The sequence below is a fragment of the Chenopodium album genome, chromosome 25 (genome assembly GCF_948465745.1).
Source record: "Chenopodium album chromosome 25, dcCheAlbu1.1, whole genome shotgun sequence".
In the NCBI taxonomy this organism is placed as follows: domain Eukaryota; kingdom Viridiplantae; phylum Streptophyta; class Magnoliopsida; order Caryophyllales; family Amaranthaceae; genus Chenopodium; species Chenopodium album.
This window is the reverse complement of record NC_137858.1, coordinates 12684770-12710342: the sequence shown is the minus strand read 5'-3', so window position 1 is coordinate 12710342 and position 25573 is coordinate 12684770. Positions and strand designations below refer to the sequence as shown.

The 25573-nt window shown below is 34.9% G+C and overlaps 2 protein-coding genes across 2 annotated transcripts in view; one reads left to right on the top strand and one right to left on the bottom strand.

Moving 5' to 3' along the window:
• Positions 1 to 1621: 1621 nt before the first annotated feature.
• Positions 1622 to 8461, top strand: LOC145614926 (putative wall-associated receptor kinase-like 16). Its single transcript, XM_081670001.1, has 3 exons — positions 1622 to 2309; positions 3103 to 3162; positions 6950 to 8461. Exons 1-3 carry the CDS (start codon positions 1835 to 1837, stop codon positions 8206 to 8208), a joined length of 1794 nt encoding a protein of 597 aa, XP_081526127.1. The 5' UTR covers positions 1622 to 1834; the 3' UTR covers positions 8209 to 8461.
• Positions 8462 to 10187: 1726 nt separating this feature from the next.
• Positions 10188 to 25573, bottom strand: part of LOC145613708 (wall-associated receptor kinase-like 1) — a 45414-nt gene continuing 30028 nt past the window's right edge. The window contains exons 3-4 of the mRNA XM_081668783.1: positions 11484 to 12063; positions 10188 to 10691 (exon numbers count right to left, since the gene is read on the bottom strand). Of these exons, the coding sequence (XP_081524909.1) occupies positions 10188 to 10691; positions 11484 to 12063 (1084 nt within the window). The remainder of the gene's footprint in view (positions 10692 to 11483; positions 12064 to 25573) is intronic.

Here is a 25573-nt window from a genome sequence, read left to right as displayed (position 1 = left end):
CCCAAAAAAAAACCCACCAATTGCTTGTTTTCTTGTAATATATATTTGCTATAAACGATTTATGAACCGCAAATTTGGTCTATCATAGTGAGATAAACAAGAAAAAGAAGAACATAATTGAAAAGAAGAGGATAGAGAAAAGAAAAGAAGTGTGAAAAAGATGAAGGGGAGTAGAATGAGAAGGGGGGAAATGAGGAGAGTGAGTGGAAAAGAGAGGAGAGAGAAAGGTAAATGAGAGTTAAAAGGGAAGGGGCGGCTATCTGTTAAAGAGGAGAGTAGCGTTAGGGGTTTTTTTTTTTTTTTTGTTCTTATGTTTTATCATTTCCAACGGCTTTTTTTAACAAAAGCCATCGGAAATTTCCGATGGGATTAAACACCATCGAAAATGTTTTATTTTCCGACGGTTTTAGACCATCGGAAATTTCCTATAGCTTTTAAAACCATAGGAAATTTCCTATGGCTTTTAAATCCATCGGAAATTTTATATTTTCCGACGGTTTTTAAAACCATCGGAAATTTCCGATGGCTTAAGCCATGGGAAAAGCCCTAGGAAATACGATTTCCGATGCTTTTAAAGGCCATCGGAAATTTCCAATGGCATGATCCATCGGAATTTTTTAAAAATCATCGGAAATTTCCGATGGCTTTTAAATCCATCGGAAATTAAGTATTTTCCGACGGCTTTAGGTGGCCATCGGAAGGTATCCATCGGAAATAGCGCGTTTTCTTGTAGTGTGATGGGTTGGGGTTTTAATTTTGTTTACAACTCAATTAAAAAAAAGAAAAGTAAATTAAAATAACATAAACAAAAAACCAATCATGAAATGCCACGTAGCATATATTACCGGTGTTTGGTTGTACCGGATAGGTAGCCTACGAGGTTTGATATGTGAAGATGGGGTAAAAGTTTGGATTTTTCTTGAATAATCCAAACATTAGTTTTTTTTTTTTTTTTTTTTTTTTTTTTTTAGGAATAGTAAGAATTTTTCTTTAATTAAATATAATAATGGTAAAAATTATGTGTTTGTGAATAAAATCTAATCCTAAATCTCATGGATGCGAGGTGAAAGCGATCATTGCATTCCATCACCTCAACCTCATATGCTGATAAACATGTTCAATCAAACATTCAAACTAATGCGGAAAATGAACTACTTGTATATAAGTAAGAGGATGCCCCAGTTTCTCATGGTGAGAAACAAATTTTGCTTTTCACGTGTCATTTTCATAAATAAACAACTTTATTCAGCTTTATTCAATTGTGGAGCCCACAATAATGAAAAAAATTGTTGATTTATTCACGAAAATGCCATTATGAGAAACAAATTTGTTTCTCACCATGAGAAACGGGGAATTTCCCTATAAGTATTAAGTAAATGCCAAGCTGCGTCATTATCAATGGACCCCAAAGAAAAGAAATGAGACACGGCACTAAAACTTGTTAGGCTTGGATGGAGCTCTAACATTAGCAAAAATGAAAATCCTAAACTCATACCCTTTACTTCTTGTGTCAATAATCATATCATCTAGTTTATGGAGACCATCTGAGCTACGTAAAGATAAAGACGACTGTATACACCGGTGTGGAAATATTGATATACCTTACCCGTTTGGTATTGGTCCTGATACGGCGAAAAATTGTTTTTTGGACCACAACTTTGCAGTCTCTTGTAATTCCTCTTCATCACTACCAAAACCATTTCTAAAGAAGCTCAACCTCGAGATTCTCGAGGTTTGACTGAATATATTTCATTCGAAAAGATTTAAGAGGTTTTTCTTTTCTACAAAAACAAAGTACAGAGTATTTAATAAAGCATTTAGTAGTTTGAAGGGTATGATAATTGTAAAAATTCCATTAGCTATTACTTGCAGTAGTAATGGGCATACTAAGATGAGCACAAGCCACAACCTCGGCAACTCCTCCTTTAGATATTCATTAAATGAATCTAGAGGAAATGTTTTAGCGTCAGTGGGATGCGAAGGATACGCCTTATTGTTGAATGAGACGGGTGAAATCATTGCTGGATGTGCCTCTGTTTGTACCCTGCATCCACCTGCAGCAGTCGAAAGCGAAAACAGATGCGATGGGTATCGCTGTTGTAAGGCTCAATTAGCATCCACATCCATGTATGAACAATATACAGAGGTGAAGAAATACAGTATAAGTGTGAGCACCAACAATATATCTGGAAATTGCAGGTCTGCCTTCTTAATTAGCAAGGAATATTTAAGTACTCATGCGCCGTTGTCATCTGGGATAACTGCCGTACCTGTTGTGCTTGAATGGGGGCTTGTCGGTATGGTTGATGGTAAGCTTTATCTTATTTTATACTCCCTTCGTTTTGTATTAATCGTAATACTTTCAAAATATAATTTAATGTTTTAATTTAATGTTTTTTTAATGATTCAAAATATAATCACGTAGGATTTGTTACTCCATCAACTTTTTTAAGTGTTACACTACTCCGACTGTTAGTGCTACTGTTACAGTTCCCAATCTAGAAAATCCATCTCCATAGCCAGCCAGCCACAAACATAAAGTCTAGAAGTTCCCAATCCAAGTAAAAGACCAAACGAAATTTTCGGATCTGATTTGAATATCTATTTCTGATATTCGAATATCCGATCCATGAACAAGCATGTCCTATCCTCGTACATGCCTATTTATCTCTCTTTGTTGGTCTTTTCACAATAATTTGCCACACAATTTTTCTTAAATTTCCCTACAAAACCCAACATTTGCTTTCATTTCAGATTTATACATTATGGATTTTATCAAATTAAACTTTTCTAAGCAAACTTTTATGGGCCAATATTTTTTATAAAGTAAAAACAGGACCTTCACTTACCTTTGAGCCGGGGATAATCACACGTACATGGTACATACTATTTTTTGAAATATAGAAAAATCCTTGAAGTATTAGATTTCATTTTCATTATAGTATCTGGAGATTTTAAATGGAACAAACAAATGAAAATGGAGGGAATAAAAAAAACATAGCGAGTACATTCATAAACTCATAACAAATTGATTGCGTGCAATAAATAGTTGCTTTTAACTTTCATTATTTTCTTTTGACATTTTATTTTATGTTTTTGTAGGGGTAGGGGAGCTCTTCTCAATGATGTTTTGGATATATGAAAGATATGAAGTTATTTTGGGTAAAATTATTTCCCTATTTCATCAAATTATAATACTACCTCCGTTAAATGTTATCTGCAACTTTTACAATATTAGTCTACTAAACATTTTGTGCAACCAAAAAATTTATTTCCTCTTTTAGTAAAAAAAAAAACTAGTCAAATGTCAATTTTACCCTCATTAAAAAAATTATAACACAATTTACTAACTATAATCTAATTTAATTAATCACTAATTTCTTACCCAATTTCACCCCAACCAACTCAATCTAACTCATCAACTCTTTATCTTCAACTCAAGAAACCCAAAACCATCTTCATTCATGCATCTTCATCTTCATTCATCTACATCTTCATTCATCTACATCTTCATCTTCCTCCATATTTTCTCTCTCCTCTTTCAATATCATTATCTCTCTTCATCTTTTTACATCTTCATTCTCTCTCTTCAACTTTTAAAAAATTTGTAGTAGGTTTTACGGAATTTAGATCTTCTTTCTCTTTCTTCAACTTTCAAGAACTTCAATTCGTGATGGACTTGTGGTATTTTCTCGGTTTCCCGTCAGATTTGGGTTTTGTTTTTCGTGGGGGTGGATTTTCTGGTTTTTTCTTTTCATGGGGTTGGTTTTTTGGGTTTTGATTTTCATGGGGGGTGGGTCTTTATGGGTTTTGATTTTTCATGTTTTGGGTTTTGTCTTTTGTTGGTAGTGGTGGTGGTTTCGTGGGGTTGGTAATGGAGTTGGTTTCACGGGTTATTGGTGAAGGCGGTGGTGGTGGTGGTGAAGGCGGTGTTGGTGGTGTTAAACTGTTAGTGGTGGGAGTGGGTGGTGTTGGCTGGTCTTGCTGGTGGCAGAGGGTGGTTGATTAATTATCCATACATTCTCTGTCCACCTTAATTACACACCCCTAAAATACATTAATCACCATTATCAAATTTTGCATCGTGAACCGTAAAGTCCTCCGAAGTTATACAAAACTATTAACAGAGGCAGTAGAAGGATTAACCTCTTTTTCAATCTCACACAAATCTTTATTTACCCCAATACCCATAAAACAACGAACTTGTCTACCACAATAAACTCATAAAACAAAAATAAAGCTGAAACGATCCCACCATAGGGGCACTTACTACACTAAGATGAAAACCAACTATAGGGGTACTTGGAACCTTTAAAGATTGATTGTAATTTTATTGAATCCAATAACCGAAGCATAAAAAAACTTAAGGGAAAGAGATGAAAATAGCTAAATTTCCGACCTATGGAACACGTTTTTTTGAATAACCCTAGAGAGAAAATGACTAGGATTTTTTTTTATGATCCCTTTTCCTTATTTACCATACTAGAGTTTCATTTAAAATGAAACTAGATAAAGCTAGTGCGATGCATGGTTTGTTTGAATTTTGTAAAATTATTTTTTATATAAATATGTATGTGCTAAAATTTGTTATATATTCAGATAAAATTCCTGATACCAAAAGATAATATTTTATATTTTATTAATTTAAACTGGAAAATCTCATTCGCTAATTTTGCATACGTTTCATTTAAATTATTTAATTCTAAAAGAAATAAATAATCTCGTATTTAATTAGCTACCACTAAAATTTATTATCCTACATGGCGCGCTGACACGGCCCGTGCGATACACGGATTTTTTTATTGAGTTTTAAGATAAATTTTCAATCTATATGTCAAATTTTAAAATGTATCATTGATACAAAATTAGTTAGGATCGGAATTGATGTGTTTTTATGACAATTTAAACTATGTAGTAGACATGTAATGACTAATAGTAATAATATTGGTGAAAAACATTTCTTGACCCGTAACCTGAAATAATGACCCTGTCCGAAATGACTTGTGACCCGACCCGATTGACAGTTGTACACACATTAATAAAATTATATTAGATTGTTAAGTATATTAATTTAATCGATTAGAATATATTATAAATAATGGATGTGGTTCTTTTTGAACTAATTTCTTCACTCCAAAAAAATCTTATGATACATATATAAAATAAGTTTACATGATAATTTATGAGTCATAATCTAATTATTTTTGAATAAAATTATAATTCAATTTGTACATATTAAATATTGGATAATTATATCCAAATTATATTGAAATTAGATGTCTAAACTAACTTCTTTGTCCTACAAATTGAATTCTATATAATTCTATCCTACGTGGCGCTACACTTGGTGAAAAGTTGGAACGCCAAGTGTCGTTGTCTCGTCGCCTAGCTAAAAGTTTAGCTTTATATTATAAGTTATATGATATTATATTTAATTAATTAAGCCATTTTCATTTCACCTTAACAAAATAATATTTAGTTCAATAAAAATTCGTCACTTTAAAGATGAAATATGATTGCGAATCAATAAAAATAATTTCGGATCAGCTAAAATGATTTCATTTTAGTGAAAATAAATTTGGAAAATTTGGTATTATTAATCCCAACTTTGGGCCATTTACTTTAATTAATCTCAACTTTTGATTATTTTTTAATAATTCCAATTTTGGGTGGGGGGCATTTTCTTCTACCAAGTCATGACTTGTAAACAAAAATCAATGACCTATTGTAACAGGTAACTTGACACGTGTTAAGCCTTAATTGGTCCAAAAAATTTAAAAAAATTAATTTTTTTTTTTAAAAAAATCCCAGCTTCTCCCCTTTCCCTCACCGGACCACCCTGACCGCCTAGCTCCCTCCCTCGCCGGCGCTGACCTAGCATCCCTTCCCCACCCTTGAGTCGCCCCTCCACCCGCCACTAGTCACCACCCGTTGCATCGTACACAACCAACCCGATCTCCTTCCCCCTGGGTTAAAATATTCGATCGGACTCAACCTCTCACCAAATTCGATTCCTCTACTCTCCTTCAACCTTTCTCTCGTCCACTCAGGTAGGTGCAACACCTGCGCGAATAACAGGGGAAGCGGTTTTTGTTAAAGCGTGGATAAAAAATTCGATTGAAAAGCGTATTGTGTATTTGTTGCAGCGGTTATGGATTTCGTGGTAGGAGAGGAGGGCGGAGGTGCGCCTAGGCACCAGCGATGGGGGAAGGAGGAGCGGAGGTGAGTAGGGTATCTAACACTGGTCAGGGAGGGAGGTGAGTCAGGGTTTTTTGACCGGCGTGGTGGTCGGTCGGCTGGGTAGGGGTTGGTAATGGTGGCTCTATTTTTTTTTTATATCTAATTTTTTTTTTTTTGTTTTTCTTTCATATATATTTGTGACCAATGATAATAAGGTAATTTTGTCTTATCAAGTGTAGTTTTGTCTTATCATTTAACTACCAACAAAATCTTATAAATAAGGAAAATTAATCTAATCTTACCATTAAATAACCACCAACATATTATTTTAGGTACACAAGTTATTATTGAATTAATATAATTTGTTATGAAAATTAGCATATACTGTTCATGACACAAGACTTAAGCTAGAGGAGCTCTGCACAATAATCTTATGGATAAGTGCGTCTTGTGTGTGGCTGGCAACACCATGGGCCACTTGAAAAAGAACAAAGATACCCAATAACGTTGATCAAGTAACCTTGTTATATTGGCCAAGTAACCCCTAAGTAACCCCTATAACTCTAACGAAGTAACCCTGTAAAACTAAATGAGTAACCCCTATAACACTAACGAAGTAATCTTCATGATGGCTGGCCATACGGTGTGGCCAGCCACGTATAAGACTTGAAGAAGTTATTATTTTTATCCTTCGAACCATATATTTTACAGTGCACTGCAAAACAAATTTTGATCCATAATATAATGTTTATTGTTGCAATGGATGCAGTTTGCTTACCGCTAGTAATTTTTGGATGTTGTTGGGGGTGTTGGAGATGCAAAACTAGAAAGAAAAGAAAGGAGATTAAACTTAGACAAAAATACTTCAAGAAAAAACTTGATGTACAAGGAAATTCTGATGTTGAAGTTACTGAGAAAGTTAAACTCTTCACATTAAAAGAACTAAGGAGGTTCACAAACAAATTTAGCAAGGATCGTGTGCTTGGACAAGGAGGTCAAGGTACTGTCTACAAAGGAATGTTAAAAGATGGTCAAGTTATCGCGGTTAAAAGATCAAGAGCCCTCGATAAAAGCGAATGGAAACAATTCATCATTGAGGTAATTCTACTATCACAAATCAAACATAGACATGTGGTAAATATTCTAGGATGTTGTTTGGAAGATGACATACCTCTTGTAGTGTACGAGTTCATTTCTAATGGAACTCTTTCAGAACACATCCATAAATCCATTGACGGGTTTATATTCACATGGGAAATTCGCCTCAGAATTGCTTTCGATATTGCTACTGCAATTGCTTATTTGCATTCAGAGTTTACAACACCAATTTACCACAGAGACATTAAATCTAGCAACATTCTGTTGGATGATAAGTTTGGAGCAAAGTTATCGGATTTTGGGATTTCTAGAGCAGTTTCTGTGGAGCAGACTCATTTAACAACTGGTGTCCAAGGAACGTTTGGTTATTTGGATCCTGAGTATTTCTTTTCGGGCCAATATTCTGAAAAGAGTGATGTTTACAGCTTCGGAGTAATTTTGGCCGAGCTTGTAACAGGACAAAAACCAATCCGAGAAGTAAGACTAGTAGATGACAGTGGCAAAATCGAAGAAGAAGAAGAAGAAGAAGAAGAAGAAAGAAGTTTGGCAATGTATTTCGTCTCATCAATGAATGATAACACTCTGTTCGAAATTCTTGATCCTTCAGTTTTGGAGGGTAGCAAGAAAGAGGATATAATGGAATTTTCTAATCTGGCAAAACAATGCTTGAATCCTACTGGACTAGAAAGGCCGGCGATGAAAGAAGTTACTACGGTACTAGAAGGGCTATGGTATCAACATTCATCTAGTTTGCCACCTCTTACACCAATTGCTCAAGCCGACGGTTGGACAACAAGGAGCTCTAGTATGATCACTCCATCTATGGAAACAGACAATGCTTATCTAAGATCAGTCACGTATGATCACATTGAACTCACTACGAATTCAGATTCTGCTGAGGTTGAGATGCATTTACTTCATACTTGTTGATGAAGAGCTAAAGAAGGCCGTTTTGTTGATCAGAGTTTATATAATTTGTGTGGAATTTGGCACTTATGTTGTTGATGTTACACTTCTGGTTTTGATGGTGATGAAAATATGTATGTATCTTTTTAATAATACTTTGATGTGTTGACTAATTGACCTGCTAAGATAAGTTTCTTGTTGTATTGATTAATAGCAGAGTTAGTAGAATGTTAAAGAATTTTACCTAATTCAAGTATGGAATGGTCTTTAAGTATTATTATACTTCTTTCACCTTAATTTATTTTTGTCAACGCATAACTTTTATTATAGATATAGATCGATTGAAAATTCTAAAAAAATTACATGTCAAAAAAATTGTTTTGGGAGATATGGGACCAATTTGAATATGATACATGCATATATTATTATTATTTGTTTTTAATTTGTAAGAGTATGTGCTTATCCTTACCTTATAAATAGTTTAAAAAAACTTTTGTAAATAGAGCATGGACTTTTATATTCCTAACAATATTCTTTTACATATTTGTCCCCATTTGATTTCAAAAGCCTAATAAAGTAATAATTGTCGGTTGAATTCCCTAAATTGATTTCTAAAGTTATGTTTAGCTATGTATGATTAAATCCATCTTCAACTCTCTATATGTTTTTTTGTTTTAAATTTTCGTACTTAGAACTTATTAGACATTTATATTTCTACACCGAACTCAATACCTTTTTACCGTTTAGTCGCTAAATCAAAGTAGCTCAACTAATGTTTATTGTTTAGAACATTGCACAACAACACAACGTCCAACACATTGTCTGTATATATGCAAATAGTTTTGATAAAATATTACACAAATTGACATATGGCATAAAGAACATCGATAATATTTTTTCTCAAAGAGTTAGCTATTGAAATCCCTAATTTTAAAGTGTTGCAACTAAAAGTAAACAGGGGTATCAATAGTAATTATAGCTGCATATAATCGTTAATTATCGTTTGCATTTTCTACTCCTTCCGTTTTGCAATATTTGACACACTTTTTTTTACATTTAGTTTTGAAAATTTGACACATTATGAAAAATAAAACATAATCAATAATTGTTTCAAAAAAAAAAAACATAATCAATAATATTTTAATCTATCTAAATGACCAATTATGTAATCTCCGCATTTTTATCAAATTTTTTACTAATTATTTTGAAAGAATTGACTAGTTGAATGTTAAATTTTCTTTTAAAGCTTTGAATTATTGTTTGAAATAAATACTCAGCATTTTTTTTTTTTTTTTGCTTCTAAAATAGAATTATACTTTCCTCAAAAAAAAAAAAAAAAAAAAAAAGAATTATACTACGTATAATTTTCGAAAAATATTTGCAACCATCTAGCTTAACACAACATACTAGCCCAAATTAACTCTGTTTCAAGGGACACTATTCATTCATAAGCCCAAATGACCAAAGTATGATTCAAGTAGGAATGTAAATACTTTGGTTGTTGGGCATCAAGTCTTATTTTATAAATTTTCATGATCGATGTCAATTGAGTTTGTAGGTTAAGTGTAAGCTTCTTAGTTTTTATTGTAAGTTAACACGATGAAAAGACGATAATCAGATCAATTTTGTAAGTTAATACGATGAAAAGACGATAATCAAATTGTTTAGGAACATATGCTCAGCAATGTGATAAAAACCCATACAAAAACAAAGTACAAATCTTCAATTCCACACCTTTAGAAATTAAAGGAAAATTCCCTATTTCTCATGGGGGCATTTTCGTGAATAAATTAACAACTCTTTCAATATTGTGGGCTCCACAATTGAATAAAGTTGAAAAAGTTGTTGATTTATTCACAAAAATACCCCATGAGAAACAAATTCGTTTCTCACCGTGAGAAACTGGGGCATTCTCGAAATCAAACTACATTTTAATTAAAATAGATTCAAAAGGCCGGATCATGATTCGTCTAGATGTGTTTTTGTAGAAGAAAACTCTCGACTTAGCTTAGATCTGATGTGTTTCCTTCTGATGAAGCAGTAACTTTAGCAGGTACCTTGTTACTCAAACACGCTAGTTCAATGGCGACTTGCATCATTGTTGGCCTTAAAGCTCCTTCGGGGTGGAGACAACGCTTTGCAAGACTTACAATTACCATTATGTCTTCAATTAAATTACTACTTTCTAAGTTTATAGGATCAAGCATCTTATATAAAGCCGAATCCTCTGTTTCGACAAATTGCATCACCAAACTCGTTGCATAGTCTGAAGTCATACGAATTGGCTTTTGTCCTATTAATATTTCAACCAGAACCACCCCGAAACTATAAACATCACTCTTTTCGGTGAATTGCCTTGAACGGAAGTATTGAGGATCGAGATAACCAAATGTCCCACGTACACAAGTTGTTAAGTGGGTTTGATCCATACTAATTGATCTTGAAATTCCAAAATCACAAACTTTGGCCGTGTACTTGTGATCCAAGAGTATATTACAGGATTTTATTGTAGGGTTTTATAGGTACTACGCAGCGAAAATAAACATGAATCATATTCATACAGTACCTAATCCAAGGATCTAACGCATAACACATAAAGCACAAATAATCGTACCTTTGAAGCGTGATTCCACGTGCGATCGAGCAAGAACAAAGGGAGATAAAGAACCCCAAGCGTGATTCCTCTAATTGGTCCACGGGCACAAGTTAAGACCTCCACTAATGCTAGTTAGTTGCAATTGAACACTTCAATTGACCTTCTATGGAGAAGAGCGAGCAACGAACCACTATGAACCACCACGAACACCACACGCGCCACCTAGGGTGGCCGGCTGTACGGACGAGGGGAGGAGAGAGATAGCCACGAGTTAGAGAGAGGATTAGGGTTTTGGGATTGGTTGCCTTGATGTCAAAATTCACTGTGTGTGAATTATGACTACCTCCTGCAAACCCTAGGCATGGTTCTTATTTATAGATCTCATCTCTAAATAAGAGCCCATGTCAAAAGCCCAAAACCTAATTCCAATCTAACTATGCTAGCCCAATCCAATTCATGATTAGTTAATTGCTCATGAGGCCCATTAATGGGCCTCTTACTTGCTTAACCCAATACCCTTGTGTGTGACCAATATAGGATCCATTCTAAAGGGCTTTGGGCTATTTGACTAGCCCAAAGATCATCTCTCATAGTCTAGCAACAGAGGATGACGCCCCAATAGAATGAACTTATTATCTCCATAATAGTGATCCTTGATATATCTAGTAATTGCACTTATCGAAGACACAATTCCTTCATTTATGTCTCTATGATAAATAGGAGTTGAAGAAGATGAATGTAGATAAGCAATAGCCCCGGCAACTTCAGATGCAATTCTCAATCGAATTTCCCGTGTTACTCGAAACACTTCGTTAGGATTATGTATGAGTTCCGAAAGAGTACCATTTGGTATGAACTCGTAAACTAAATGTAAAGTTTTAGTTTCCAAGCAACATCCAAGCAACTTTACTACATTTCTATGATTGACTTGCGAAAGAATAATTACCTCATTTATAAACTCCTTCCAATGGCTTTCATTCAATGAGATTGATGTTTTGACAGCAATTAGTTTCCCGTCACTTAGCATTCCTTTATACACCGTACCCTGTCCCCCTTTACCAATTACGCGATTTTCATTGAAGTTGTCAGTTGCTTTCTTTAACTCATTCTCTGTAAAGAGTTTAGTTTTCTGAGCTTCTTCTTGGTTTATCCTTTGTTCTTCTAATCTTCCCTTGAAGTATTTCTTTCTGAGCTTTGTTTCCTTTCTTCTTCTTTTTGTTTTGCACCACCAACATTGCCCAACACAATAGCACATCAAAGTAATTGAACCTACAACTGCATATTTCAAGGTCATATACATCATATAAATACATGGCCAACTAACACAATTACATAGATATATTGTTTTAATAGAATATTTCAAGATCATATACACCATTAATTACACTCATTTTCACGTGATTTTGTTATTCAATTCATTTCTAAATTAATACCAAATAATAAAATCTATTTAATGCTGCACTTATATGTATACAACGAGGAAGCCTCAGTTTCTCACCGTGAGAAACGAATTAGTTTCTCATAAGGGCATTTTTGTGAATAAATCAACAACTTTTTCAACTTTATTCAACTGTGGAGCCCGCAATATTGAAAAAGTTGTTGATTTATTCACGAAAATGCCATCATGAGAAACAAATTTTGTTTCTCACCATGAGAAATAGGGAATTTCCCGTATACAATTAACCCTTGTTTTATTTTATGCATTTTATAGAAGCTTAAATTACATACCAACTCAATAGTACACCATATTCATATAAAATGCATTAGCATATACTCCCTCTATTTCTTTTCTTATTTTTTCAATTGGAAGTTTGCGAGTTGCGACTATATATTCACAATATGATTGAAAAAAAAAACTTATTTCTTATTTGTTTACACCCTTTATTATATTTTGGCTAGCCCATATCATATTATATAATTGATACAAACTTTTAGCTATACTAGGGCAGCTAACGCGCGCGATGCGCGCGGTATAGTTAGTCATATCCGGAATCTATTTCCCTTTGAACTTATATTAAAATTTTAGTTATTAGCAGCATAATGAGAGAAAATATATAAAGAAATATTTTAAGGGTATAAATGTCCACACATTATTTTTAATAGATAAAATAAAGAGATAATTATCATTAATGAGGGCAAATAAGTAAATTAACATTTTAGATGGTATAATTGTCCAATCACTATTCATTTAAGAAACTTGTACATAATTAATGAGGGTATAAATGTAAATACACATTTTAAGGGGTAGAATTGGTATAACACTATTCATAAGAGTAGTTTTGTACTTTTTATAAGGTAGGGATATGCCACGAGGCAGCAAGCCAGCAACATTTGGCGCTTTAATTTTACGTCAAGTGTAATGCTACGTACACAATAATTAATTAATTATTAGTATGAAGGTGTTGGTGGGAAGTAACCTCGGAGGTTGACCACCACCAGTCATTCAGCTGAACGAAGGTTTTGGTTAGCAAGGTGCATGAAAATAACATAGAAGTGAGCAGGATATACAACAGGAGTATTAACCCTCGTAAGTAGGAAGAGGATATGGTGGTGGGGGTCATCTATTGACGCTATCAGAAGTTGAAAATGTCAATCTTCGAATGGAAGGACCCCGGATAACCATCGAAAGTATATATGGATGGTTTTTTGTTGATCCCATGAACAATCCACATGTGAGCATTATCTTGTCCCACACTAAAATGACTAAAGGGAGAGTGTAGTGGTAATGTAATCCCACATTGAAAGAATTCAAGAGTTACCACCACTTTATAAGGCTAAAGGGCTACTCCCCTCATTGCCATATGGTTTTGAGGTGGAACTTTTTTGGTCTTGTAAAGTGGTAGACTTGCACTCTCCCGTGGTGCGACCCAGACCCGTATTTAACATTTTCCATTGGAGGATGTCCCTAAAAGTTTGATGTTGGGGAAATTTAATTTAATAAAATCATTATTTAATTATGGAGGACATCAAGGCTAGAGTTGGAAAAAAGCCATGTGTGACGTGTTCGTGTTTGGTCTCGTGCTTATTTCGTGTTATTAATAAAATTTATCAAAAACTATGTAAAAGGTAAGACAATTGCATAATTTGACCACTTTATCTAAATGGGTCATGTTCGGGTTGATTTAAGGCATCTTAACCCTTATAACTTAGATTTGTCGTTCTGTCAATAGATATGGTAGGATATATTGAAGAGAGGAACTGATCAGTAACACCAAAGAGGCGAACCTTACTTATAGAAAGGCGCGTCTGGGCAGTTCGGCAGAGTTCGTTACATGACCCAAACGAGTGAATGTTATTTTTTGTGGTTCACCCGGTTTTTGGGCGAATTCGCATTCGAGATCAGTTTTGGGTGGTTAGGTTCAAATCCCCTCTCAATTGTTGATGCGGTGGATCAAACACAAGTCTTCCTTACCAAGTATAGTCCTAATCACCACTACACCAACAACTAATTGGTCCAAACAAGAAAATGTGGCAGTGGTGTATTAATTTAAACCTTAATTTGAAGTCCTAATGTTCAAGGCATATCTAAAGCTTAGTCCATAGCCCGGCCTAGCTATATGGTGTGAAGCAAGCCCATTAAAGAGACACAAAGGCTCATAGAGTTTAGACACTGCAAGAGAGGAGAACAAAAGGCTTGTGCTTTCATTGTGATAAGAGGTGGGGTATGTACAGGATAATGATATCAATCGATTTATTCAATGATTTACACATTTTCGGCTACACGGCTACCTGTGTAAGAGGAAAGAAGTTAACATGCTTTTGGTGGCCAGCTGTTGTGAAGGTACGAAACCGGAAGATCAGAGAGAAGCAGAGGAGTACGTGGCCGACACACGAGGAGCATCCATTTAGGTCTCCCTTTGGTTGGTGGTCGGACTCTAAAACCCAAAACTATGAGTTTAAGGTGGAAAGTGAAGGATGGTGTTGAAGTTCATGCTCTGAACTTCATTTCTACTGAAATGTAAAAGATTCCAAAGAGAAAAAAATAAAGAGAGAAAGAAGAAGAGAGAATTTTATTGAAGAAAGGAAAATAATATTTGAGAATTCACTCTTACAGAAGGAAAGAAAAGCAAGCTTTATACAAGTTGTCATAAACACAAAATAACAAAATTCTGTTAGAATAACAAAATCATTTCTGTTGTGGTGGCTGCTCTAACTTGGCATGCTGACTAGATACAATCAGTCCAACATCCCCCCCTCAAACTTGGGAGTGGTGAATTAACCATACCAAGTTTAGACAATAAAGTCTGCTGCTGCTGAATAGGAAGCTACTTGGTGAAGACATCAGCAAGCTGCTGATCTGAAGGAATGTAGCAGAGCTCTATTAGACCTGTAAGCACCTTATCTCAAGTAAAGGGACAGTCCACTTCTATATGCTTTGTTCTCTCGAGAAAAACAGGATTCTTAGCAATATGAATTCCTGACTTGCTATCACAGAACAAAGTAACAGGCTTCAACTTTGTATCACCAAGCTCCTCAAGAATTCTGACCGGCCAATCAACCTCGCCAGCTGCATGAAACATTGCCCTATACTCAGCTTCTGAAGAGCTTTTGGAAGTGGTCCTTTGCTTCTTTGACTTCCAAGAAATAAGTGATCTACCAAGCAAAAGAATGTAGCCAGTACCAGACTTCCTTGAAGAAGGACAAGAAGCCATATCAGAGTCATTATAAGCATGTAAATCAATAGTAGAAGTAATGTATCTAAGAGTGTGCTGTAAAGCATGAACATGAGGAATCCTTGGAGTATGCATGAACTGACTCAAAGTCTGGACAGCAAAAGTAATATCAGGTCTCACTACTAGAAAACAGGGAAATAGCGACGGACTGGTTCCGACGGACCCATTATTCCGTCGGAAAAATCGAATTTTCCAACGGATTTTAATTCCGTCGGTTATTTTCGACGAATTTTACAAATCCGTCGGAAATTTCCGACGGGATAATAATCCGTCGGAAAATATGTGTTTTCCGATGGATATTTCCGTAGGAAATTACTTTTTCCGACGGATTTATAGTCCGTCGGAAATTTCCGACGGAAATTTCCGTCAGAAAATATTTTTTTTTTTTTAAAAAAGAAACTTAAAGCTTTAGAAACCCTAACAATCCCCTCTTCTCCATCAGCCGCTTTTCTTTGCTCTCCTTCTCTCTCTCCTCTTTCCTCCTATTCTCTATCTCCTCTCCTCTTCCCTCTCCGTTCTCACTCCTCTTTCCTGCTCATTCTCTCTATGTTCTCCTCTCCTCATTCCCTCTCCGTTCTCCTTCTTTTCTCTGGTTGTGCTCTGCTCGTTTTCTGCTTGTGCTCTGCTCGTTTTCTGCTTGTGCGCTGCTCCTCGATCTATCTCGTTCTCTTCTTCTTTATCTCTCCTCCTCTATCTCGTTAACTTGCTCCTCCTCTCTAACCACTAACCACCGACATCAACAAAAACACCAGCAGCACTGACATCAATAACACCATCATCGGCATCTACATCAACAACAATTTTCATTTTTTCGCCCTTTCTCTCTCTTCTCATGCAAAAAATAAAGGTTTTCAGGTCAAATTCGACCATGAAAACTCTAGATCTAGAGTTTTTATGGTCGAATTTGGCCTCTTAAACCCAATTTCGAGGTTATATATGCTTGAATTAAGGTATGTATCTTTTTTTTTCAATTTTGATTTTAAGTTGTTTTGTTGGATTTTTTTTACGATTTATGGTGGTGGAAGGGTTTTGTGGGTAATGGTTAAGGATTTTAATTGATTCTTTAATTTTATTGATAATTTTTGGTGGTGACGGTGGTTATTGGTGGCCACAGTGGTGATTTTAGGTGGTTGGTAGGGGTGTTTTGCTTAGGTTGGGGGGTTCGGTCGTATCGGGCTTGGGTTAGGGTTGTAGATCTAGGTTTGGTTTGGGTGGGTTTGGGTTAGGTGGTGTGCGATGGTGGTTGGTGGTGGGGGTGGTGGGTGGTGGGTGGTGGTGCGGGTTAGGTGGGCTGGTGCTGTGCGGTAGAGGTGGTGCTGTGGATAGGTTAGGGTTAGGAAGTGGGTGTGGTTGGGGTTGGGGTTGACAGGGGTGTTTTGGGTGGTTGGAGGTGGTGATACGCCGTGCCTGTGGTGGCGCGGTGTATTTTTTTTAATTTCTTGAATTTGTTTTACGACGGAATTTCCGTAGGAAATTTTCGACCGAATTCTAAATTCCGTCGGAAATTTCCGACGGACTTTGCCTGTGCCAAAACCTGTCTCACGACGGAAAATTCCGTCGGAATTTCCGTCGGAATAGTGTTTCCGACGGAAATTTCGTCGGAAAAGGTCACTTTTCCTACGAACACTTTTCCGACAACCATTTCCGACGGAATTCCGTCGGAAACACCTTTTCCGACGGAATTCCGTCGGAAACACCTTTTCCGACGGATTTTAAGGTGTTTTCGACGGAATTTTTCCGTCGGAAATGGGCCTATTTCTAGTAGTGTCTTGTGTTGGTAAGATAGTTCAGTTTACCAACATAGCACCTATATAGAGCAGGATTATCATATATATCTCCTTGATCAATGTACAACTTGACAGAAGAAGGAAATGGAGAAGCGGCAGGCTTAGAAAGATCAAATTCACATTCTTTAATAAGCTCCTTAGTAAATTTCCTCTTAGAAAGAACATAACTAGAATCAAATTTGCTTACTTCAATACCAAGGAAAAAATTCAGAAAACCCAAATCCTTGATGCTGAAAGTCAAATGCAAATGAGCCTTTATATCATAATTGAGCTTGTCATTTGAACCTGTGATGATAATTGAAGGAATTATGTCTTCGATAAGTGCAATTACTAGATATATCAAGGATCACTATTATGGAGATAATAAGTTCATTCTATTGGGGCGTCATCCTCTATTGCTAGACTATGAGAGATGATCTTTGGGCTAGTCAAATGGTCCAAAGCCCTTTTAGAATGGATCCTATATTGGTCACACACAAGGGTATTGGGTTAAGCAAGTAAGAGGCCCATTAATGGGCCTCATGAGCAATTAACTAATCATGAATTGGATTGGGCTAGCATAGTTAGATTGGAATTAGGTTTTGGGCTTTTGACATGGGCTCTTATTTAGAGATGAGATCTATAAATAAGATCCATGCCTAGGGTTTGCAAAAAACAGTCATAATTCACACACTGTGAATTTTGACATCAATGCAACCAATCCCAAAACCCTAATCCTCTCTCCAACTCACGGCCCTCATCCTCCCCTCACGTCCGTACGGCCGGCCACCCCTTGGTGGCGCGTGTGGTGGTTATCGTGGTGGTTCTTGGTTAGTATGTCTCTCCTCTCCGTTGAAGGTTGATTGAAGCGTTCAGTCACGACTAACTAGCATTAATGGAGGTCTTAATCTGTGCCCGTGGACCAAGTAGAGGAATCATGCTTGGGGTTCTTTATCTCCCTTTTGTTCTTACTCGATCGCACGTGGAATCACGCTTCAAAGGTACAATTATTTGTGCTTTATGTGTTATGCATTAGATCCTTGGATTAGGTACTATATGAATATGATTCATGTTTATTTCCGCTGCGTAGTACCTATAAAACCCTACAGTGGTATCAGTTAGCCTATTGCATTTACGCATATTGCCAATAATTCTTTGATAATCCACAATTTTAATTCAATTAGGAGGGAGAATATTTAATTATGGTTCGATTATTATATTTAATGTGATTAAACTTTTGGAATAGATTAAATGCGATTTAATTATGCTCAAATAGCCATGAAGAGGACCAAACTAAGCCCTAATATGTTCGAAAATTTCGAGCCCTAGAACCCTAATTTCGAATATTTTCGAAAATCCTAGCCCTAAAATATGATTTTGTGCTTGATTTTGATTTAATTCGATTTTTTTTTTTATGTTTCATAATTTTAATTGGGTTGATTTATGCATAAAAATGTTTTATGTATGATCATAGATTTAATTTTAAATGTTAGAATTAAATTGGGATTAATTTTATGATGAACTCTAATTTTAAAGTTGAATGTGATTTAATTTTAATCTTATGGACTGATTTAATTTAATTAGGATAAATGTTATTTTAATTAAATTAAAACACAAAAAAAAAAAATAATAATTTTGGTCGGCAACCGCGGCTGGGTGGCGCAGCCACGGCGGCTGCCGACCAGGTGGTGGTCCAAGAGGGAGGGTTAGGGAGGGCGGCGGTCCATGGTGGCTGTGGGCAGCAGCGTGCAACCGTTGCACGGCTGCTGCCGCGGCTGCCACCGCTGGTGCTGCTGCTGCCTTGCGCGGCAGTGGCTGCTGCAAAGCAGCCAGCCACCGTGGCTAGCCTTGGCTGGCCACGCACGGTGGCCTGCAGCCCAGCAAAAGCAGCTCCACGCTGCTGCCCTTTGAGGCAGTGGCTGCTGTCACGGCAGCCAGCCACCGTGGCTAGCTTCGGCTAGCCAACCACGGTGGCCGGCGTTGGTGGTTGCGGTATTTTCAAAAAAAAAAAAAAAAATCAGTTTTTGAAAATTTATTTCAGGATAATTATGAATTATTTTGGGATAAAATCAGTTTTATTTTGGATAAGTTAAAATATTTTGAAAATATGATCTTTTATTTTAAAAGATAAAGTTGGTTTTATTTGGATAAAATCTTTTATTTTAGGATAAAATCAAATATTCAAAAGTTGTTATATTTGATATTATCCATTTTTAAGTTGTTAAATTGGTAATTATCCTAAATTAAAGTGGTTAATTTTGGATAAGATTTTTTAGGATATTCTGAGCATATTCCAAAAGGATAATAATTGATTTAAATAATGTGATTATCCCATAATTATTTTTTGGATATAATTGATTTAAAATATTGTGATTGGCTAGTAATTAGGATAGAATTTCCTAACTTTGTTAGGATAATCTTTGAGGATAAATATGATTTATCTTTTAGGATTAAAATAAGATTTGATTCTATCTCATGACTAATTTAGAATATATGATATTTTATTGATGATCATGAATAATATATGATATTATCTAATTACATTAATTAAAATATGAGATATTTAGATGTCATGTTTCCTTAATTGTGAACATTCGATGTTGTAGTTTAGGAAAGCATGATGAGTGATTTATTATGTGGCAATTTTATAATATATGATGTTGTTTATTGCTATATAATGACTAGTATGGCCCAGTAGATTGCTAAATACGATCTGCGCATCGTGATGTATTTTTGTAATCTTAGTACGGTCTACGTACCGATAAAGTATTTTGTAATTTTATTTTATTTTATTTAAGTAGTAGATAGAATAGAGTAGAATTACAGGTTGCAGTTAATCCAAGAAGCCCATGAAGTGAAGGCCCAAAGGAGCAAGGTGGATGCGATCCATGATGATTCAAGTGGGAGCATTTACTTTATTAGTTTTCTTAGGATTAAGGGCCATGCTATGTCTTATTTGTGCATTCAGTATTTTATGCATGTTAGATTTTATTGATGTTTTGTGATGATGCGCTAGAGTTCACTATTTAATCACAACATAATAAATCTAGATCCCAGTAATATTGATGCAGCTTTTCCAATTAAAAACCCGACGAAAACCTTGATCGTTTGTGATGGGTCGGCCTCAGCAGAGCATCATAATATATCTTGGGGAAGTGGGGGTAGATCACGTTCTACACTTTTAATTGGTTATATTCAACAAGGTTACCTAAAGATCAGTTTAGAACCTTGAAGCTAAGGGTAATAATTAAACATGTGATGGTTAATTATTCAACCAAGAATTACAAGAGTTGTAATCAGTAAAGAGTTTACTCACCTTGAAAATGTAATGGTTGATGGCAGGGCCTCAGTCCGGTTAATTATTGCACAAATAAAGAATCTTGGAATCACTTAATTCAAGTTGGGATCACTTAAATTGAATAGAGTGTTTTAAAGTTACCAATTTAATTCTCTTATGGTACTTTAAATTTATTAAACATAATTGAATTTTGCGTTTACTTATATGTAACATGTCGTTCTAATTTTATTATTATATATAATCTCCTCGATTGAAAATAAAGTTGAGAAACGTTCTCAAAAAGTTTAAAAGATAATCCACAAACCTATATTCCAATTTTGCTAAGATTGTTCTAAAAGGCAAGTTTTAGAAATTCATGTCACATGTTGGTTTTATTCAAAATGTTTGAGTAAAATAACAACACATCTTCATTTTGAAAAATGTTTCAAGGGATATAATGAGATGAGAGGTACAATCACTCAAAAGACAAGTGTACAAGTCCAATAAAATCTCTTATCTTCAATATGATTGAATATAAGAAAGTGATTGGAAATCTCTATGATCAAAAGTTGATCAAATAACAGTATTCTTCATCTACTTTATATAGAGTTTAATACTTGATTAAACTCAAATATAAATAATGATAAAATAAACTTAGCAGAATCATGAAAAGTGCTTAAAGTAGTTGAGCAAAGTATCATTTTGAACCTAAGAGAAATGTTCTAAGTGGCTCAAAGGGAAAGGTTTAGGAATATATGAGGATTGCATTAAGAAGTTATAGGCCAAGAAATGCAAACAAGTTGCTACTTCTCAAACCTAGAACTACTTACATGTTAAAAGTTGTTATGAACAGCAAATGTTTCAAATCAAATGGACCAATTCCAATTGATTAGAAGCTACATCATATAGTTGGAAGGTAAAAGAATGGAAATGTTCCAATTTAAGAATTATATTATAGAAATTGATTTAGCATATTGCTACTTCTTGGACATATGATGTCTTGTTTAGATCACTCATTGCACAATGTGATTGAACTAAAGGAAGAAGTTATAGCTAAAGGAGGAATAAATCTACAAGTTTAGAAGCAAATGTTGCTACTTCACAAGTAGAATCTACAAGTCTGGAAGCAAAAGTTGCAACTTTACAAGTAGAACCAGTATTTCACCACTAATAATTGGCTAGAATTTAATAAATGTTATTCATTCTTGCCATTATCAAAACACCATTCAATGTTAGTGATGACTAAACATCGAAGATTCAAAAACGTAGAATAAATGTTATTCTATGCTTCATTGAGTCATAATGTGTTTTGAATTGCTAAATAGGTTTAAAGTTCTATATGATAGAAATAGTTAAACCATTTCTATATATATATATATATATATATATATATATATATATATAAGTTGTCTCTAAAATGTCAATTAATTCGAATAAAAATGAAAATTGCATGCGGAAGATCCAATGGGATGGACTTTCAATATCATTGAATTATGAATCCATTGATATATGTAATTATCATTCTAATTTGAAATTATGACTAAGTCACCATTTAGAGAAATGATGATGTGAACTCGAGGTCAAATACATATTGATGTAAGAAAACCAAAGGTTCAAAGGCTAGAGACAGACAATGAAACTTCATTTGTGATACGATCACTATTTATGCTTAGTTGAAGCATGGAAGTGAAAATTTTGAAAAGTTCAAAATGTTCAGTATGAAGTTCAGTATCAACTTGACAAGAAAATGATTACATTACAATATGATTGTAATTGTGAAAATTTAAGTCAAGACATGTACTTGGCAACACATTCGAAATATTGCGATATGATCGTAATAATGAGAATTTAAGCCAAGACATTGATAAACATCCAAGAGTTGTGAAATCGTTTTACAACAAACTCCGAAAGAAAACCTTGTGAAGTGTTTATGAATGGAGCTATCAACCTATATGAGATATATTTTGATAATGGATGTAAATTACCTATCTTCCAACCATTGTTCAAGGGATATACTTTTAAGAAAAGCTACAAAACTAAACAAACTACATACGTCAAATCAAATGTAGCAAAGGCTTCATATATGATATGGATAAGAAAAGTTCTTATTAAGTCTTTCTACAAAATAAGGAATAAAAGTTGTATTAAAACGTTTAATGCACGTTCTATTCCTATATAGAGCAAGGGGTACTACTACACAAACCATACTTAGCACAAAATGTTTGTTGCTCAAGTAGGTGCCCTTATGGAAATTGTTCCAAAAGGTCAAGTGGGAGTAGTGTAAATCTCAAAAGAGTTTGAGAAAAGCAACAAACAAACGTGGTTCAAACCATGATTGGTTCACCCTATGCAAAATGTGCCTCCTCAAAAGGCAAGTGGGGGTATAAGAATCTCGAAAAGTTCGAGAGCCTTGAAAGAGTTCAAGAAAAGTGATTTCGAAAATCTCGAAGAAATTTGAGAAGTTATCGAATAAAAGCAACAATATGAGCATGATTCAATTCACCTCATGTTACAAATGACAACGCATGGTCTCATTAAGTGTAATGGGATTAATAACCATGTGTCGAAGGTAGTACATTCCAAATGCACATCCTCAATTGTCGTTTCTCATTGAAAGCTAAACAAAGTTGTTGTATGAGTTTCAATTGTTGCATCAAACCCACAATGAGTCTAGCATACGTAAAACTTAGCCAAAGGAATATGATTTCATATTGACTAAGAGTTCTAAAATATTCATTTTGGAACATGATGATTATGCAAGTAATAAGGATGATTTGACAAGTTATGACTCCAAGTGGTTTTAAAACCATGAAATCTGAAATAGATTCTAAGTCTGTAAGCAAGCGTATGACACTTGAATAATTTGCTTACATTGGGTGAAACTCAATATAAGCAAAGCAGACAAGAAAGAAAATGTTTTCTAACTAAAGCAAAGACTTGTTAAGGGATTCGACAAATTCTTAGTATGACTATGACTGCGATGAAACCTTTACATTAGTCATGTTGCAAAGATCTATTAAAGATATTTTAGTGATTTTTACCTTATAAGATTAGGTAGATGGATTTCAAAACACTTTCTTGAAATTGTTCATGAAATAAGATTTGTATATGATACAATCAAAAGTTTGGAGATCCAATAATCCTAGGGATGCATAGAAGATCCATAATGGATTGTAGTTAGCATCAGGGAGTTAATGTTCTTAATTTTGCGAGTTAATCAAATCGTTTGATGTTCTTGTAAAATGAAGAAAAGGTCTTGTGTGTACAAGATGTTTAGTGGGAGCTATGAAGTCTTCTTGGTCTAGTATAAAGAGCAATTGCTTGAAGAGTCAAGTGGTGGGTAATGCATTTTGTATGAAAATCTTGAAGAAGAAGATGAGTACATTTGGGATTCAAGATCTATATAGGTAGGTCTCGAAGGATGTTTGAGTTTTGGTAAAGAAGCTTATATTGATAAGATTCTTATAAGGTTCAACATTATATTGAAAAGAGTTTCAATCCCTTGTGACATGGCACGTTGCTTAATGATTCAATACCTTGAGAAAGGATTGATGAAATTAAGACTTTGAGTGATGACCCTTATGCAATTCGCAAAGGATGCATCATGCACATGCCATGGACTATACTCGTCTATTTGATTCGCGTGTTTTAAAGAACAAGTGATGATAGATTTCAATCGAAATCCAATGTAACGTTGGAATACAAATCAGAAATTCCTAAGTTCATTCCTTGCGAAAGGGCGAAGGAAAATTCTTAGTGTATGGAGATGAAAATGATTATAAGATTTAGAAATTGCAAAATTCATGTTTATGAGAATGTCTCATGAACTCTACTTTCTAAACCCCTTCCATGACCAAGGTATGAGAGTCATACTAAGGTTTTTGGATTGAAGCAAGTTATGTAATTTTAGTTGTGTATGTTTTGAGAAAGCATATTACAAAAGTAAATACATTAGCTTGCAGAATTATGTTTATCAATTGAAACAAAGTTTCAATCTTATTTAATCGTGGTTTCAAGATTAAATAAAATGTCCAAAATAATTATGAATTGATGGGCTCACTAGGTTGATGACCTTTTGAATGAAACCCCACAGGTGAACTAAATTCATATATTATTTAAGTTCATAGTTCGGAATCATTAAAGTGGACATAAATGATTTCTATTTGGACTAGCATGTTAAGATTGATTGGATAGCGCAGTTTCATGGGCTATAGGAGCGTAGTGATGCTCGGTCAATCACATGGATATGCATGAATGATGCATGATCGAACTATAGACCTACTTTGAAGTTCAAGTATAGAGCTTCCGGATATATTAGTGGATTCCTTTGACATGAGTGGAACACTGATTCCATTCAATGATTGTTTTAACTGTGGTACATTCAAACGTCTGGCCGTAACTGGAGATTATAAAGGATGTTTCCCGGTTACTTCATGAGTTGAGTGGGAGCCTTGGTTGCCATAAGATTGGATTGAGTCTACCTATTTAATTAGGAATGTGTCTTGGCCCCTTGAAGAGGGAGAATTCAGAAAATGCATGGCCGTGCTCAAATGGATTACATAGTAACCATTTGTTTTGTAATTCTAACTCAGATTTCAAGAAAGATTTGTAGATTAATATGATCACGACATGAGATGCAATCATATTATCAAATCGACACACATTGACTTAAGGAATTTGAATATTGCGCACTTGTCTCAGACAAGTGGGAGATTGAAGGAATTATGTCTTCGATAAGTGCAATTACTAGATATATCAAGGATCACTATTATGGAGATAATAAGTTCATTCTATTGGGGCGTCATCCTCTATTGCTAGACTATGAGAGATGATCTTTGGGCTAGTCAAATGGTCCAAAGCCCTTTTAGAATGGATCCTATATTGGTCACACACAAGGGTATTGGGTTAAGCAAGTAAGAGGCCCATTAATGGGCCTCATGAGCAATTAACTAATCATGAATTGGATTGGGCTAGCATAGTTAGATTGGAATTAGGTTTTGGGCTTTTGACATGGGCTCTTATTTAGAGATGAGATCTATAAATAAGATCCATGCCTAGGGTTTGCAAAAAACAGTCA